General features: G+C 38.8%; 1 protein-coding gene across 2 annotated transcripts in view; it reads left to right on the top strand.

Annotated features, from left to right (window-relative positions):
* The window catches only part of EFEMP1 (EGF containing fibulin extracellular matrix protein 1), a 58,280-nt gene extending 41,119 nt beyond the window's left edge, over positions 1-17,161 (top strand). For both annotated transcript variants that reach the window (XM_045549650.1, XM_045549651.1), the window contains exons 5-11: positions 302-424; positions 4,190-4,309; positions 5,302-5,421; positions 6,740-6,859; positions 10,770-10,893; positions 10,976-11,171; positions 16,535-17,161. In XM_045549650.1, the coding sequence (XP_045405606.1) occupies positions 302-424; positions 4,190-4,309; positions 5,302-5,421; positions 6,740-6,859; positions 10,770-10,893; positions 10,976-11,171; positions 16,535-16,696 (965 nt within the window). In that variant the 3' untranslated portion in view covers positions 16,697-17,161. The remainder of the gene's footprint in view (positions 1-301; positions 425-4,189; positions 4,310-5,301; positions 5,422-6,739; positions 6,860-10,769; positions 10,894-10,975; positions 11,172-16,534) is intronic.
* The last annotated feature ends 1,230 nt before the right edge of the window (positions 17,162-18,391 follow it).

Raw genomic sequence — 18,391 nt, 5'->3', positions numbered from 1 at the left:
GGTCTGAGGCTTTAGCTGTATCTGAAATATTTATTAACAAAACAAAATAAGCTTTAAAAGTCAGGCAACATGGCAAAATGTTAGTATTTCTTAAATCTGAGTGGTACACGCTGGTATCCATGCAATTATTTTCTGAACACTTGAAATGATTTGTAATGTTAAACATTTCCAATGTAACAATAATATAGAGTAATGTTTTAAGAATAAAGTAAAAATTCAGTTTAAGAAATGGGGAAATAGAGGGAATATTGACATCTTCACAATTGACTAAAATTATTTTTGTGTTGCGTGTCTTTGGCAGACATAGACGAGTGTGCCGCAGGGACACACAACTGCAGAGCAGACCAAGTGTGTGTCAATTTACGAGGCTCCTTCGCGTGTCAGTGTCCCCCCGGGTATCAGAAGCGAGGGGACCAGTGTGTAGGTAAGTGTCACGGTGCGCTAAGCAAAGTCTTGTCTTGAGCACCTTGATTGTTTAAACCTCAGGCATCCCAGTCAAAGCGCTCATATGTATTTGGAGAAGCAGAGCTAACAGCTGCTTATTCATTCATTGACTACCGGTCCATTTTCCACACTAACAAGAAAGAACTAACCTTAAAGGTTGAGCCTATTCTGAATATCAAAGTGTTGGTGACATGTTGGACTAGGCCAAAGCAGAAATTTGGTATACGCATGAGACCATAAAAACAACCAATGCAATTTTAAATTAGTTGTTTGGGGGCTGTAGCACTAGCACACTGGCAATATGGGTTTCATTCACTGTTGCATAACACAGAGGGCAAATGGTGAGGTTCAAATCCCAGCCCCATCCCTACCTCACTTGGAGACCTTGGGAAAAGTTACTTAAATTCTGTGTCTTGCCTTGTTCATTTGTACTGTGGAGATACTACTAGTTCCTGGCTTGGGAGCTTGTGTGCAGGGCTGCTTAGAATAGTGCCTGGCAGTCGAGCTGTGTGCTGTCATTGTGTATTGAGTTAGCAGATGAGTACCAAAGGCTCTTTATGTCGCACACCTGTGCACGGTGCTAGGTGTGCAGAGCCAAGTGCAGCACGTGCCTCTGCTTCAGGGCCTGAGAGCGTGAGCTCCCGAGGGCAGGGCCAGGCCAGCTTGTGTCACTGCTGCCTCCCCAGTCCCCGACGCGTGCAACGGATGCTCTGTGTATGTGTTTTAAATGAATGGAAGAACACCATATAAAAAGGCTGACTAGCCAATAGCGAAGTAAAATAAAGCATTCTGGGCTCGGTCGTGAGGCCCAGCACCAGGCATGAACCTCTGTAATTGACTCCCTCTGTCCGTTTATTTACATACCACCTCTTACCACAGATGAGTGAAGAGGGGGTGAGGTTGTGGGGACAGACTACCAGCATCAGTTTTCGCCTGAGAATGGGAGCTGTTGACATTAGGATGTCAAGGCTAAGCTCCTCGGGGACCCCGGCTGAGTTCTGCCTGCCCCGGGGCTGTGCCTAGATGCTGGGGTTAGTGCCCAGCCTCCAAGGAAGGCCCAGGATTTGCAGTGAATGAAGCTGTGATTTAAGAGAAGAGTGTGTGGAAAACTCCACAGACACCAAAGTTTTGCCTGTATTGCTAGTAAAATAAATATTTGAGGGCATAAAAAGTACGAAAAAAAGAGCTAAACCAACTAATCATGGGACAAATCAAAGAGAATGGAACAGATGGTCACAGCCCTTTATGATGTAGTAGGAGGGACATTCATAAACTCAGATCTAATCATGCATTTTCCCTGCTGTTCCCCTCACCCACAGAATCAAGTCTACATTTTTCAACACAGCATAAAAGGTCTTCCTCAATCTGATCCTTGTCTAGCTCTCTTGCATCAACATCCCCCCAAACCCCTAAAAATATTACACTCCAGATTTATCCCACTAGTTCCCCACATGCATGATGCAGTGTTACACTTCGGTGCCTCTATATAAGCTCTTTCTAGCGCCAAGAACATTCCCTCCTGGCAAACTCCTATGCCACTATCAAATGCCACCTCAGGGTCACCACCTTCCGTAATCTACCCAAATATAATTTGCCACTCCCTCCTCTATGCCAGTACTTTTCAAATTATGATGAGAGATACTTTTTGTAAATTTCCAATCTGTTGCAGACCAATACTTCTATAAAGTACAATTAAAATGTTTCAGTAATGTCAAATTGCTATTCCTAAACATGTACCCTCAGTTTCTGCATTTATTCATCGCGGATTGGTCCAAATTGCCTATAGACCAGCAGCAGTCAGAAGGTCACACTTTGAGTACCACAGCACTGTCCCTGTCCCTTGTACACCTTTCTATTGTTGATCTTATCATACCATGGAGTAATTGTTTCACGTCTGTCTTCCAGACTAGACAGGGACAGAACGTATGTATATTTATTATGATTATAAACCTGCAGTGCCAAACACAAAGCTATCAAATAACAATGGGTTCAATGAATGTTTACTGGTTGAGAAGACATGCATCATTTATTCACCAAGTAGTCACTGAGGGCTGACTATGTGCCAGGCACAGTTCTAGGCACTGGGCTATCATAGTAAACAGATTTTCAAATTCATAGCCCTCACGGAGCTTTTAGAAAGTACAATTCATACAAATTATCTATTAATACTGGCACTGGCTATGATACTAAGTACTAGGAAGCATTATGCTAAAATTGCTCTTAATTAGTATGAAGTTTCCATTCATTAAAATAATGTTTATTGAGCACCTACTATGCCAGACCCTGTGCCAGGTATTAAGCATACAGCAGTGAACAGACAAAACACCCCTCTGCCTTCACCTCAAGGGGAGGAGACAGGTCTTATTTGCCACGAATTATAGTGACAGAGACAGACAAGAAGCAAAGAAACACATGACACAATGTCAAGTAGTGTCAAGGGCTATTAAGAAGTTTAAATCAGGGTAAGGGAATAGATAAAGGCAGAAGAAACTATTTCTTATGGGTGGGAAGGATGGCCTCCCTGAGGAGGTGACATTTGAACAGACACTTGAACAAAGTAAGGGGAAAAGCCATGTGACTACCTTCTTACCATCTATTTCAGTATTCAAGTTAAATATATTTTGCAGCTTATTAATAATAGCTCCCACTTATTTTGACCTGCTATCTGCCAGGAACTTTGCCTACGTTATGTAATGTGGTCCTCCCAACAATTCCACCACACTGTTGTATTATTACTTACAGAAGAAGAAATGGAAGCTCAAGAGGTTAAGACCAAGCTAGTAGTAATTGCCAGAAAAAAGATTCAAACTCAGGTTACCCTAAGGCCACTTGAGCACACTGCCTCCCACATTATTAGTTATTAAAGTACCAAGAGAGCTCAGAATAAAGTTTAATTTTGTTTTGTTTTACCATAAGGCAGTGTCACTATATAGTGTTACATTGTACATGCATGATTGTTATTTTACATTACCTATGCCACGTTGGAGTTGTCACAAAGTTTAGAGTCAGGAATTAATGAAATTTTATTATGCTTCTAAGATGTTAGTCCTACTCTGAAAATTCTCAATTGAGCATTTTATAGTTGGAAATATTTATGTGAGAAGGACACAGGCTGCTACACTTCATCAAAGTGTCAGAAGGGCACTCTCAAGAGTTAACTTGTTTAGCATCCTATTCTTTCCACAGCGTTCTCACATTTGATTCTCACAAAAACTTCCTAAGATACACATGGCAAGCCTTCCAATCCACATTTTGCAGAAGAAAAAACTGAGATACTAAAAATTTAAGTGATTTAGTCAAGGTCCCCAGCTGAGCACAGTGCAGAACTATCCTAGTTTTGTGCAGTATCACTCAATTCTTTGGTATTAATAGTTCTTTTTTATTTCTGTAATTATAAGGAAGCTTTTAGCTCCCCAAACTGACATTCTCATATATATGTGAAATAGTCTCAATTACATTTTTTTCTTTAAATCTCAACCCACCTACTAGGTTTATTTACCACCAAATGGTGTGAATGCGCAGTCTTTGCTCTTAACATCTTATTTAATTGGAGAATCCAGACCAAAGTGTATTTAAAACACATATGCCCTGATTTTAACAACAAAAAAAAGGAGAGAGAGAAATAATTACTTTGTGGTCTTCTCTAGATAGGTTTTCTAGATAATGCTCTACTGAGAACTTGAAAGCAAACAGCTATGCTAAGTCAATAACTTGGTTCTCTTTGTGTGTGTGCTGGATAACCCAGACATCGATGAATGTACCATCCCTCCGTATTGCCACCAGAGATGTGTGAACACACCAGGCTCGTTTTATTGCCAGTGCAGTCCAGGGTTTCAGTTGGCGGCAAACAACTACACCTGTGTAGGTAAGCCTTTTGGGAACTAGCTGATTTCTGTCTTCAAAACAAAAGGGAAACCCCACGCCATGTAGCAGTATTCCAGTTTTCTATGTTCTTGAGTAATTGGTTTCCATCAACTTCCCCTAAGCAATCATAAAGCTGAAAAGACAATAACCAATATGTTTCTTAAAATACATCAAGATGTGAATGGAAAACTTTTTTAAACTTGGTTTTCATTCTCCTCTGTGGATGTATCAAAAAAATTTTTAAAACTACAGATCAATGGATATACACATACCCACCAATTAGTCAACAGTGTGTGATATAAATGCTGAAGATGCCAAGGGTTACTGCAAGTTCAAATATATAAACTTTCCACTGCGAGTGCATCTGATTTTTACATGCTGCTTCTCCCCTTTCAGAATGCAATGTCACGGCACACAATTTAAGATTGGCATGACATGGAAAGAATCTAGTGTAGGAAAAATGCCTTTTCACAATATTTTCAGTGCCTCAGAGCATTGCAAAACTCCGTATGGGTCTCAAAGGCTTATGTTATAATTGTAATGGAATTTAACAGAACCCATTTAAAAAGTAATAAATAGCACAGATAAATTTTCACTACAGCATGCTGAGAGACCATACCAGTATGAGTGTCTTGTGTCAATTATTTATAGACTTGGCATTTTGTATCTGAACAACAACAAAAGAAAATAGATCCTGGAATGTATATTTATTAGAAGCATTAAATTCTTTTGGAAAGATTCATCAAACATCAAACTAACTGTCATTCCTAGAAAAAAAAAATTTTGGTATTTCTAAAAGAAGTATATTACAGATGTTTGAAGTTACTCCAACGAATATGAAACCTAAATGGATGTTCTCCAATGAGCTTCTGCAGGGCAAAGAATTCGGCTAGGGAATTACTTATCATCAGATGACATAGGTACAAAAGAGCAAGGATACGGTTAAAGGTATTTATAGTTGGTTATATGGATATATAAAACCTTTTCTTTCAGATATAAATGAATGTGATGCCAGCAATCAATGTGCTCAGCAATGCTACAACATTCTTGGCTCATTCATCTGTCAGTGTAATCAAGGATACGAGCTAAGCAGTGACAGGCTCAACTGTGAAGGTAAAATATTGTCCAAATAATGTGGAGTAAGAGTCCAATCCCTGTGATTGCTGTTGCTTTATCTGATTGTACACCTGCTTATGAAAACAAATTTTTACTCATGGAAATCCTGCTATATAATCCAGTTAATGTAGTTCAGTTATAACACTGGCTTTTTAATATGTTCCCAAGAGAAAGGAGAAGAAATAAACAGTTGAAATATTACATGCAGGCTGGGTCTAATAATTAGGAAATGTGCTCTAGTGTCTTGCTTCTCAAAGTGTGATCCGATGACCAGGTGCATCCACACCTCCTAGGATCTTAGGAGAAATGCAGAATCCCAGGCTCCAGCCCAGACCTGCCGAGCCAGAATCTGCATTTAACAAAAGCTGGTGTGATTGGTGTGCACATTTAAGTTTGAGAAGAGCCGATTGCATGTCAAAACATTAGGATGAAAACCTGGGCCCTAGTCTTATTCCTGCTAGTGTGTGAGTTGGGCACATTTCTTAAGTTGCTCAAGTGAGTGAGAAGAGGGCCATTTAACTGGGTGGATGCCTTCAGAGCCCATTGCATGTGCATATTCCACTGTGTAATTCAGAAGGCATTAGACACCCTGAGGGGCATTGCCATCAACACTTGATGTCCCTGACTTCCTCACAGTCCCTCCCAGCTTTACTTGAGACCACAAAGATCAAATCCCACCTAGAGAGGCCTCACATCATGCCATTGTGCTCAAAACCAAAAGGGGCTGGCTCAGAACAGCTGCCTCTGCCCTTCTGGTCATCACTATGCAGAAATGCAGAGCATTCTTCCCCTGAAAGCCAGATCCTGCCAAGACATCACCTCTGGACGTTTGCACAGGAATGGGATTCAGAGCTCAAAGCTCAGATGAACTGGGGGGCCGAGTCACCCAATTTCTGAAGAGGCAGACATGAATCTGCATCCTAGGTGGGCATGCAGAGCCCAAAGTGAAGAGCATAAGCCACAGTCCAATTCATCTAGTCTGGTCAGCTAGTGTAGTTAGGTCCAGGATTAGACAAACTGGCAGCAATGATTCAGCAAAACTCATGGTAAAAAAAAAAAAAAAAAGATTCTTTGTGCTGTGAAATTATAGAGGGAAATGAACTAATATTGTTAGAATTTGCCCTTGAGCTTCATATAAAGTCTTGTATTTCTATTTCAGATTTTACAATGTTTTCACTCTCTTTAGCTTACCTAAAAATATATTACCTTCCCCTGGATTTTTGAGCAGAAATAATACATATTTATGTCTGTATTACCAAACTAGTGACATGTAAGCTTTTCAACTCTGTGTCCTTACTCTTATCTGATTCAATAGACATTGATGAATGCAGAACCTCAAGCTACCTGTGTCAATATCAATGTGTCAATGAACCTGGCAAATTCTCATGTATGTGTCCCCAGGGATACCAAGTGGTGAGAAGTAGAACATGTCAGGGTAAGTTTATTATTTTCATATATGATAACCAGGTTTAACCAGGAAGGTCAAAGAGTAAGTTACAGGATTCTCTACCATAGACTTTCATTTTTCCCCACTTTGAATATACAATTTAAGTTCTTTCTTCTCCTGTTCATCATGAGATATATACATCTCATAAAGAGGAGATTCAATGTTAATGATGACTTTCCTTGAAATTTAGAGTAATAGTTTTTTCCTTCTTAAAGTATAAATAATTTTAATAAAATATTGATATCCCTTCTTTATTGCCTATGTGATCTCCAAAAGATACATCTTCAAATCGTCTACCAGAAAAGATTCAATTATTAAAATGTCTCACCCATTAGTTTGAGTTTAGAGCCTAAGCTCAACATATGAGTTAGGCATACTTCAAGCCAGTCTCATTTCTTTAAAACACCAGGATTATAAATTGGGTAGTAATTTAGGTGCTGAGAAAAATCAGCCTGATGTGTATTAAAATGTGCTAGAATTCTTTAGGAAAAAAACTATTGATCCAAAAATAGCTAATGACCTTGGTTTTGGTTTCAAAATAAATATTCAGGTGATCTTCACAACTATACATAGGGGAAAGAGGCAGCTCTCTACAATGGTGTGATTTCAGAGTCTCTCAGGAAGATCTAAAAATATGTACCCTCTTTTCTTACCTCCAGTGCAGTGTGTAATTCAAACTTTAACAGGGAGAAGACTCAGATAAAACCAAGAATGTAGATAATCCTGGAAAAGCTAGTACAAACACTTAAATTGCCACAGAGCAATGAAAGAGTGAAAAAAATGACTGAACTTGAGGACAGAAAACTTGTTTGAATCCTAGCTCCACTGCATTCTGTCTGTACAATCTTGAACAAATTATCAAAATCCTCTGAGCCCCTGCTTTCTCATTTCGAAAAGGGAGTGGTGGGAATTTAATGGAATGACATACACAAAAATAACTGGTAAACTATAAAGTCTGCACAATTCAAGGTGTTTATATGACATGTACCTACCAGTGTAAATGACTAGTAGTAAATCTTCTCTAGGGAGTCTTTTTTAATCTGAAATGGAGAGAGGGCACGCAAGGGCAGTAAAGATCCTGTTAAGAAAAGAGAAGACCAAGGAAAGGAAACACTGGGGATTCTCAGTGTATACCATGATTTTACCAGAAAATATTAACTCAGAGGAACATCTATGACCTAGAATTTTATAGTATGCCTACAGTTTTTCAAATAGACTCCAACCACTCCGTATTAACATAATCAGAACGTCATTCATTGCACAGTGAACATCTTTATAACCCTTTCCAGGTTACTAGAGATTCTATAAACGTTAATTGTGGGAAAATATTGCATTCCAATGGTTTTATTTACTCAACCCTAATTGAATTTTAACATGAATATTACATGCAAGAAAATGTTAGCCAGTGGGATAGCTTAACAAATTTCTCCAGAGTCCTTGAAACAAATGTCTGTGTGTTTCCGATCGAAATTAGATTTGATGCTCAGCAAAAGACAGAAGCAAATTAATATCCATTGGATCTTACCTGCCTAGTCTATATATCTGGCAGCATTTATATCTGTTGTAATTACAGATAAAAATGCACTGAGATTGCAAATGGGTGATAAATGAGTGTTACAAGTTGAAGATACGCAGCTTCAGAATGTTTGCTAAAGCCAAAACTTTTTCTGTGAAAGTGAATTAACATTCTTTAAAGTACAAAGTAATTGTTCCCCGCCCCTCCCCCCCGAAACCATCCCTTCTGAACCTTGTCCACAGGAATAAAGTGAAATCAAAAAGGTTTGTATTCTTACTTTGCTCCAAAAGGCTTATTTTGGGGGAGAAATAACTGTTCTCATTTTCACAGGCCTGCAAAAAATGAAAACTGTGTATATGTCTATGTGTGTGTATATATGTATGTAGAGAGACACAGACAGTACACACATACACACACACATTCATCAAATATTTTAGTACTATTAATTTCTGGAAAACTTTCCAGAATTATTAAAGTATTGATTATGCTAGACTCTAAGTTACTGGAAGTAATAAATGAAATCATAACCTAAAGTTTCCTTTTGCTTCTGTTAAACTCCATATGACAAAATAGTCTTAGCTTTCCCTGTAGCTAAATGGCATCTTTATTTTTCAAAAAAGTGAAAAATGTTGAAAGCGCAAGTCAATTGTGATTTTGTCTGAGGAGCCTAAATTTTCTTTCTTCGGCTATAGCCAGTCCAAGAAGACACTTTTTGTAACTGGCTCTTGGAAACTACATAGCTTTTCCAGCCTCCTGTTGGGTTCCAGATAACTTTAGCCAGTTTGGAGGCTAAAATAATTTTTTTCCTCTAAAGACAAGGCATGGAATTATTATTCTTTAGAGTACCTTGCAGTGGAAAGTTGCCTGTCACTAACTATAATGAACTTGAACCAGCCAATTAATCCTTATTTGTTTTTCCTTCATATCCAATAAGATAATATCTTTCTCACCTATCTCCACCCAGTTTGTGTGAGGCGGTGACTTCATTCAATTTAATATTGCTTAAAAGCCAGGTGCCCCAGTGCGTTAATGCTAGATGACGAAAGGATTAAAAGGTGGGTGCAATGGCCCTTGCCCTCATTTACAAGCTAATGGAAGGGTCAAGACAAACAGGCAGGTTTCAATAATGCAAAGCAGAAAGCAATAAAGGCCCTAAAAGAGGGACACAAGGGATGAGAATTCAAAAGAGATCATATCCCAGCACCTAGCCCAGACTTGGCTTGCAGCAAGGATTCAGTAAATTACTTACAGAATGAGTAAATTACTTATAGAATGAGTAAATTAATGAATAAAAATATCCAGTTGTGGATAAGGAATGATTCATAAAAGGCTGATATGGGATAAAATATAAATCACTATTCAAATGTAAAGGGAGATAGACATAGATAGGGATGTAGATGTTCATTTAATTGTTATTGCTGTTGTTGTTATGAATGTAATGGCTCTATGGCAAAACTGTTCTCTCAGATGTCATCTGGGGGCTCCCAATGCCCTAATCTAAAATCAGTCCTTGTCCAGACTGGCCTATCCACAGCCTCTCTTCCCAGGGCTCTCTCCTGCTCTGGTCTTGGGCACTACCTTCTCCCGGGTCACCTCCCACTGCTGACAGTCCCTTCCTTAACTCCTCTTCTTCCTCACAGTGCTTGAATAGCTGTGCTCTACAAGGTGGAATACTTCATATTTCACTTCTTGTACTGTGCTTCCTCCGGACAATGTAATCCACTCCCAGAGCATCAGCTGTCCACCTCATGGTGCTCCTCACTGAAACTACGTAGCCTTTTCCTCTCTCCTTAGCTCCTGAGACAGGTGACAAGCTGCCCTATCCATGGTTTTTCCTTGCTGCTTTCTCAGCCTGGAAAGCCTTCCCTACCCCAGCCATGAAAACTCCATCTAACCCCCACCCTTCAAGGCCAAGTTAAGATGCCTCCTTCTTCCTCCAACCTTCCTTAATCCTCCAGGAATAAATAATCATTTCTGCTTCAAATCCCCCAGTGCACTTATCCATCCTTATTTAATTCCATTTTAAAAGAAACTGTTGCCATACCTAAGTTCCCGATTACAGTCTTTCTGAGGACAAGAACGGGTGTTTTTCACTGTCATATAGGCAGAGTCGATGTTAGCATTCGGCTTTGAATTCAACAAATGAACAACAGGTGCTTAATAAAATATCATGAAATGATACATATTTATCTGTCTAGAATGGCTCAGCTACATCTGTCCTGAATTCAATGCAGTGAACTCAGTAGATATAATCCAGTCTTACATTTACAAGCAAATTAGACATAGTCCAGATTCCCACACACCTCCTTCCTTGGAAACCAGAATCTGCCAATTATGCAGTTTTCTTAGATCAGTAAACTCTCTGACCCTCCATCTCTACAGATATAAATGAATGTGAGACCACAAATGAATGCCGGGAGGACGAAATGTGTTGGAATTATCATGGCGGCTTCCGTTGTTACCCAAGAAATCCTTGTCAAGATCCCTACATTCTAACATCAGAGAAGTAAGAAAAATCAGAACTTTTGAAAGTGAAAATGTTCTGCTCTTCCAAGCTGATCGGTGAATACTTTTGTTTGTTTCTGCAGCCGATGCGTTTGCCCAGTCTCAAGTGCCATGTGCCGAGACCTGCCCCAGTCCATAGTCTACAAATACATGAGCATCCGATCTGACAGGTCCGTGCCATCAGACATCTTCCAGATACAGGCCACAACTATTTATGCCAACACTATTAATACTTTTCGGATTAAATCTGGAAATGAAAATGGAGAATTCTACCTAAGGGTAAGTATCCTGAACGCAGCCTTAGCTACTGAGAAAGATGGAAGTTTGTTGTTGTTGTTGCTGTTGTTGTTTAGTATCCACATGGAAGGAAAGCTAACCTTTAAAGAGTTTTATGCATAGGCATTGTGTAAGGCCTTCCAGTGTGCATTATTTCATTTAATACTCTTGGTAACACTGTCATATAAATATTTATTCTCCATTTTTTACAGAAAAGTGGGACACAGAGAAATTAAGTAGCTTCCCTAAAGTCACTCAGATACCAAATTGCAGACTCTAATGCAGTGTGTGACCACCAAAACACAAGCCTATATACGCGCGCGCACACACACACACACACACACACAACACATGCACACACATACATAACCCCCAAGTAGGTACCACAAATCAGTGGTAGTTATTTAATTGGACATAGAAAAAATAATAATTCCTGGCAAGCTTTTCAAAACTCAGGAATTCCTTGTTACATTCACAAGACAGTTTATATTCACACCAAAATTAAAATCTATAAGTCTCTGAGAAGTAACCCCTCCTCCCTGCACAGTATGTGTCAGTAGTTGTCCCATTCTTTCAAACTTCTGGGCCAACAGTGTGGGGTCACCTTTGTCTTTTCCCCCTCATTGCCTATATGAAATCCTGTTTCTGAATCCTGCCATTTCCCTCGTGCCGTGTCTCCTGGCTTATCTGTGCTTCCCCAAACCTCTGCTTCTCTCCCTTTAAACTGGCTCCTGTCCCCTCCTAATCCCTTCAGAGACTTCCAAACGGATCTCCCTGACCCTGGCGCCTCTGCCTTCCAGTCTCCCCTGCAAAAATCTCAGCAAGTTCATTTTAGGTTAAAATTCTGACATATTTTAAATACTGCTCACCACTTCATGTGAAAACGATGGCACTCTACCAAAGCAGTTTGCAGGGTTACAGTAACTGTTTCACGCTAAGGATGTTATTCATCCAGTTACAATTTTCTCAAAACTCCTTTGGGCATGCTTTATTTTTAATCAAATTATAAAATCAATATTTCATTTTGAGAGTATGAAAGTATATTGGGAAATCCATCCTTGTGGTAAAGTTTACAGATTTTTTATGTTTACACATTTATCCTGTTTTTTGATATATTAACTTTCCTCCCAGCTCCAGAGTTATGTGATTCCACTCCTTTGCCAGTAAATTAGAAATGATTAATTTCTCATGACCAACTTCTGCAAAGAAAAACCCAACCCAAAATACAAACCATTACTATTATTTTTTTCTAATAAAAAAGAACAAACTTCTTTAATGTCGGATGTTTTAAATTTTAGACATACGAGGTATTTGTAAGAAGTTTCCACTAAATGAATTTTACACAGTTCAGAGAATACCAAGCCTAAACAAATAACATTATTTGTAACTCCCTGGTAATAAAATAAGTTCATCTCAGAATCATCTTCAAAAATTATTTTCTATTTTGAACTTTTAAGTTCATAATTTAAGAACATTCCGTAGCAGAATAAGCAAACAGTTAAAGTTCCAACATGTTAGGGGAGGGGGGAAGAATTAAAGTTCCAACATGTTTTTTCTTTGCAACTAAACATTGCACTTTGAAAAGTATTTGTGATTCATATCAGTGCATTTTTTTCAGTTTAGCCAGATTTTTTTATTTCAATAGATTTAGCAGTATAAGTGGTTTTGGCTACATGAATGAATTTTATAGAGGTGGTATCTGGATTTTTAATGTACCTATCACCCAAATAGTATATATGTGTAGCTTTTCTTCACTCCTTCTTCTTCTATCCTCCCTCATTCTGAGTCCCCAATGTCTATGTACCACTCTGTGTACCCCTTCATTTCAGTGCATTTATTGACTTGATATTTTCAATTATAAATACAGTATTTTTCTCAAGTAAAATCCTTGTTCTCATGAACGATATAAAACATTGCCAATTTTGATAATTCCAGAGTTAAATAATGTTAAATTATTTTAAACAAAAAACTATTTAAAATAATAAAAATAGACTTTTGAAGACTATTTCTTATCACATAATTCAAAAAGTACTTGAAGCAAATCCTACAAAGTTTCTCCACTGAAATTCTCTTGTGCAGAGGGCATATAGATGCATAGGAATCAACCAGCAGGCCTTAATTAAGCACCTACTGTGTGCTCAGCTCCATGCTAGCTGCTGTGAGGAATTAAAATGACATGTATTGCACAGTTTCTTATTTCAAAGAGTTTTAAATGTAATTGTAACAAAAGTTAACATCTATGAAAAAAGGAGGAGGCAATTTTGTGCTTAATTCCATGGCCGAAAAGACATCAAAAAATTAATGTGGGCTGTCAAAGAAGGTTTCTTGAGTCATAAAAGTTGGCCCAAACCTTGAAAGGACAGAATTTTATTGATTTATATTCCTTTTGGGAGAATACTAAGGAAACATTCTTTTCTAGGAAAGGTGATACATTACAAAGAAGTAGTATATGAAATCTACAGGCAAATATCCTAACAACCCTCCCCCTACAATATCTGTGCTTCCTTACTGAGCCTTATTATTATTTATAACCCTATCACCACCTGGTATATTATTCACTTGTGTCTTCACTAGAATGTGAGCGTAATGAGAGCAGAGACTTTGCCTATCTGTTCACTCTTCTATCCTCAGCACATAGAATGGTGCCTGGCATGTAGCAGGCACTCAAAAAAAATATTTGTAAATGAATGAATTCATTCAAGCCACACTTTCAAGGTAGTAGTATTATTACCTACAACTATTACTTATAAGAAGTAAGCACCATGGAAGATCCTAGAGACACAACAGTGAATAAAATCAAGCCAATTCCTGCCCCAGTGTGGCTTATAGTCAAGACATTGAACAAGTGTTCAGGAGGATGCTGAGCACAGAAACAGAGAATTACAAGTTGCTCACGAATGTAGAACAAGCAGACCTAACCAAGACAGTAGTGCCTGGCTATCCTGTAGACCCTGGACTGGAGTGGAGCAAGAGAGGAAATGGAGAGAACTGTTAGCTATTCAAGAAATAGGGTACTGGGGTGGTGGCAGTGAGTCCAAAAAAAAAAAAAAAAAGACATATTTGTGAAGATATAGGAAGAACTACATGACTTAGTAACCCATTTGCTATGGGGAGGTCAGAGGAGAAGGAAGCATCAAGAAGGTAACTCCCTTCTTTTTTTCTTTCTTGAACAACTGCAAATAGTGGTGCCATTTACTGAGATGGGGGAAGGAGCTAATGTGAAGGGGTGGGTGAGGAGTTCAGTTGGATATATGAAATCTTGGTCCCCGTGAGACATCCAAGTAGAGATGAGTAGAGAGCTGGTTATGTGTGTTTGGAAATCAAAATACAGATTCTCAAGTCACTGGCAAATGGGTGATAATTGAAGGCATGGTGATGAATGAAATCCCTCAGAGAGAGTGTGTAGGGAGTAGGTGAGATTACTCAGAATAGAAGAGGGCCTGGGATAAGGAGGGGCTAAACTTTGAAGAGTTTTCCTTCCTATAACCTGATCTGGGCACAGTCAAAATCATCCAGCACCTTAACCTACAGTTCCCTGGCGGTTCTTCCCCATGACCTTCAGCTTCAGCCACTCTACCACCAACCCCCCTGGCCACACCCCAGACATTGTTGTCATCCATGACAGTTCTGCCAGAGAATCTTCGTCTCCAGTGACCCACTAAATAACTGACTCTCTGTCCTCTCTCTCACACCCTCACTCCCACTCTGTCTGCTCTTCACCCTCAAAGTGATTCTTGTCCCCTGACCTCCCACCTTTCGTTTTCTCCCAGTCTATCAGCTGCTTGGTGGACACTTGAACTACTCTGTCACCAACACCTCAACCCCCTGTCCAGCAACCGTGGGTCAATCCTATAATCCATATCTATGTCCATACCCAGCTTGTCAGTGCAGATTCATAACACCATAAGATCTCAGATAGGTCCTCGTATGCTCAATAATCCTATTATTTGTCCCTGTTTCTTTTATTCAACCCCTGATTTCAAATCCCCTAGTGCTTAAGTCTTTATACCCTTCATTTTCAGTAAGTGACCTCACCTCCTACTCCTCTGAAACCACTGAGCCCTACAGGCATGAGTTCCATGAACTTCCTGTCCCAGCCCACTACAGACTTAAGCCCGTGTGTTCCCCTCTTCCTACCTCTTCCCCCTCATCAAGGCCAACCCACCACTTGTATTCTTCATTCCTTCTCTGCAGCTTTGTTCCATCCTACTCTTCTCTACTTCCTACAAATGCAACTTATTTCTCCCTCTAGATTTTGCCCTGTCTCTCCTCTCCCTTCCCAGACAAGTCCTTCAAACTCAGTCTGTAATCACAGTCTATGTTCTCTCACTTGCTAGTCACTTCTCTGTCTTCTGTTCCCACTGCCCTACTGACATTGCTGTGGAAAAAGCCATCAATGATATTCATACTGCTAAATCCAAAGGATGCTTTTTAATTCCAGTCATCCCTGTCCTCTTCTGCTCTATTGAATACTGCTGGCCACTCATCTATTTTCCACTTAATCACCTATTTCTTCTTACTTCCTTCAATGGTTTCTCCTCTGCCTGCTTCTTAAATGTTGTCTTCACCAAGAACTCCAGCCTCATTTCATAAACCTTCTCTCCTCTGGTTTAATGTCCACCCATTGAGATGATCGCTAAATGCTAAGCCATGTCTCTCTCCCTTGGCATTCAGACTCACACATCCGATTACCTGCCCTCCAGCCTCATCTCCCTCCACTCGGCAGGACTCATCACATTCTTCCTCAAAATGATACTGCATCCAGTTCTCCTGAACATAGCACTTTACAAAACCTTCAGTTATCCCTGGTGACTCTTCTCAGGCATCCAAAAGCTTTCCCTCAGTACTTCAGGGTCCCTCTCTTCCTCCCTGTGTATATGCACCTTTAATGTATCTTCATACATACCCTGCATAACCCCATGTATCTTAACATTTACCACAATCCACTGAAATTAACTACTTAACATGTCTCTTCACCTACTAGAATATAAATAGATGCACAATGTTAGGAAAATGGAAAAGGGCAACTTTGTTTACAAATTCAAAAATTATCAGATTCTCACCTGAACTCTAGTCTCTGCAAGGGTTGGAACTACCCAATAAAAATGAAGAGAAATATTAAAAAAGAGGGAGGAACAGAAAACAAAGAACTATCAAAAAAGCAGGCCCCTGTAACTTGGAGCTAATAACTATGGTAGACAAGAGATAAGAACCAAGCAGAGTTGAAACCAAGCAGGGACTAAGTAGTGGCTCTTTTATTCCACCCTCAAAATTCTTCCCCTAATTCCTGTAGGAGGTATACTAACAAATAACAAAAACTCCAATCCAAGAAAAATTATTCTTTCGTTTCCTCTTTTTCCTTTTAGCAAACAAGTCCTGTAAGTGCAATGCTTGTGCTTGTGAAGTCACTGTCAGGACCGAGAGAATATATCGTGGACCTGGAGATGCTGACAGTCAACAGTATAGGGACCTTCCGCACAAGCTCTGTGTTGAGATTAACAATAATAGTGGGGCCATTTTCATTTTAGTCTTTTATAAGAGTCTACCACAGGCATTTAAGTCAGCCAAAGAATATTGTTACCTTAAAGCACTATTTTATTTATAGATATATCTAGTACATCTACATCTCTATACTGTACACTCACCCATAATTCAAACAATTACACCATGGTATAAAGTGGGCATTTAATCTGTAAAGATTCAAAGTTTGTCTTTATTACTGTATGTAAATTAGACATTAATCCACTAAACTGGTCTTCTTCAAGAGAGCTAAGCATACACTATCTGGTGAAACTTGGATTCTTTCTTATAAAAGTGGGATCAAGCAATGATGATCTTCTGTGGTGCTTGAGGAAACTTATCACAGCTCCACTGACAATCTTATAAGGAGGCAGCCATCATAACATTGAATAGCATGCAAGGGCAAGAGTGAGTTTTTTAACTGCTTTGTAAGAAAATGGGAAAAGTCAATAAAGATATATTTCTTTAGAAAATGAGGATCTACCATATTTGTGTTGGTTTTTATTTCTATGATCAGTCTACAGGTAGTTGTTTATCACATAGTAATAAATCATTATTGTACAATATACTGATTTCTATAGGGCATTTTAAATTCCATCAGAAATTTTAGATTATGAATGTAAAAAATATAATGTAAAAAAACAGTAAGCAAAATTTCCCAAAATTTCCAAAATGAGTCAGGTATCCTTAGAAAATTATTCTGTTGAGGAATCTATGGGGAGGAGATGAGAAAACAAATTATTTCTCAACCACATTGGAATTGACCTGAAGAAGCAAACTCGGTAAATGTAATAACATCTCTGAATTCAAGACTTCCACAAGTTGCAGAACAAAATAAAGAAAAGGTATTTTACTGGGGCACTTTTAACTTCTAAATGAAATTTAAATCCTAGCACTACAACTAAAATTTCTCATCTTTGTACTCGCTCACAGAAGAAGATGATGATGTTTCTTATTCTTGGCATCCAGAGTGGCAGTGAACTAAAGCAAACTACTCTCTCTCCCAATTCTACTAAAAGGTTTCATGGTTTTATGTCTTCTTATTTGTTTAGAATGTAACTGCTTCACTGTGATGTATCATATTTTTGAATAAAAATAAATATTCTTTTAGATGATCACCCAATCTTTGGAGGTTTTTTTAATGTAGTCAATGACAGCCAATATAATTTTTATATCAGGGAAAAAATCAGTGATAGCTGCCAGAATGACTATTAGATTTTTTATATATATAAATAAACTAGGAGAGGCGGAAACAAAAAGACATTTACAATCATGCCATAAGAAAGGTCTACAGCCAACTTTTTCTTACATCCAGTTTCAAAGCACATATGAACAACCTCTGTCACTGGGTAACCTTGCTGCTAAGACAAATGTCTCTGAAAGAGTTGACTAAATGTGCAAGAACTGTCAAAAAGAAAATTCACCAAGAAACCAAGGAACAAAACACTAACTCTTGGGTGAGAGTGGGATATGGGATTTTAAAGGTTAAAGGGGCACAGAGAAAGTGGAGAGACAACAGGTCTGACCAAGGGACAGATAAAGAAGCAGAGTAAACCAGCCACAACACAGCAGGACTGTTGAGAATGTTCCTCTTATGCTGTCTACATGATTACTTACAGTCCAGATAAATGAAAGCTTGATCTGAACATTTCCATTTTTAATCAATCTAGTAATTTTTCTGCATATAGACACAGCTCTCAAGT

The sequence above is a fragment of the Lemur catta genome, chromosome 4 (genome assembly GCF_020740605.2).
Source record: "Lemur catta isolate mLemCat1 chromosome 4, mLemCat1.pri, whole genome shotgun sequence".
In the NCBI taxonomy this organism is placed as follows: domain Eukaryota; kingdom Metazoa; phylum Chordata; class Mammalia; order Primates; family Lemuridae; genus Lemur; species Lemur catta.
Note: the sequence above shows the minus strand (reverse complement) of the source record. Positions and strands in the feature narration are given on the sequence as shown.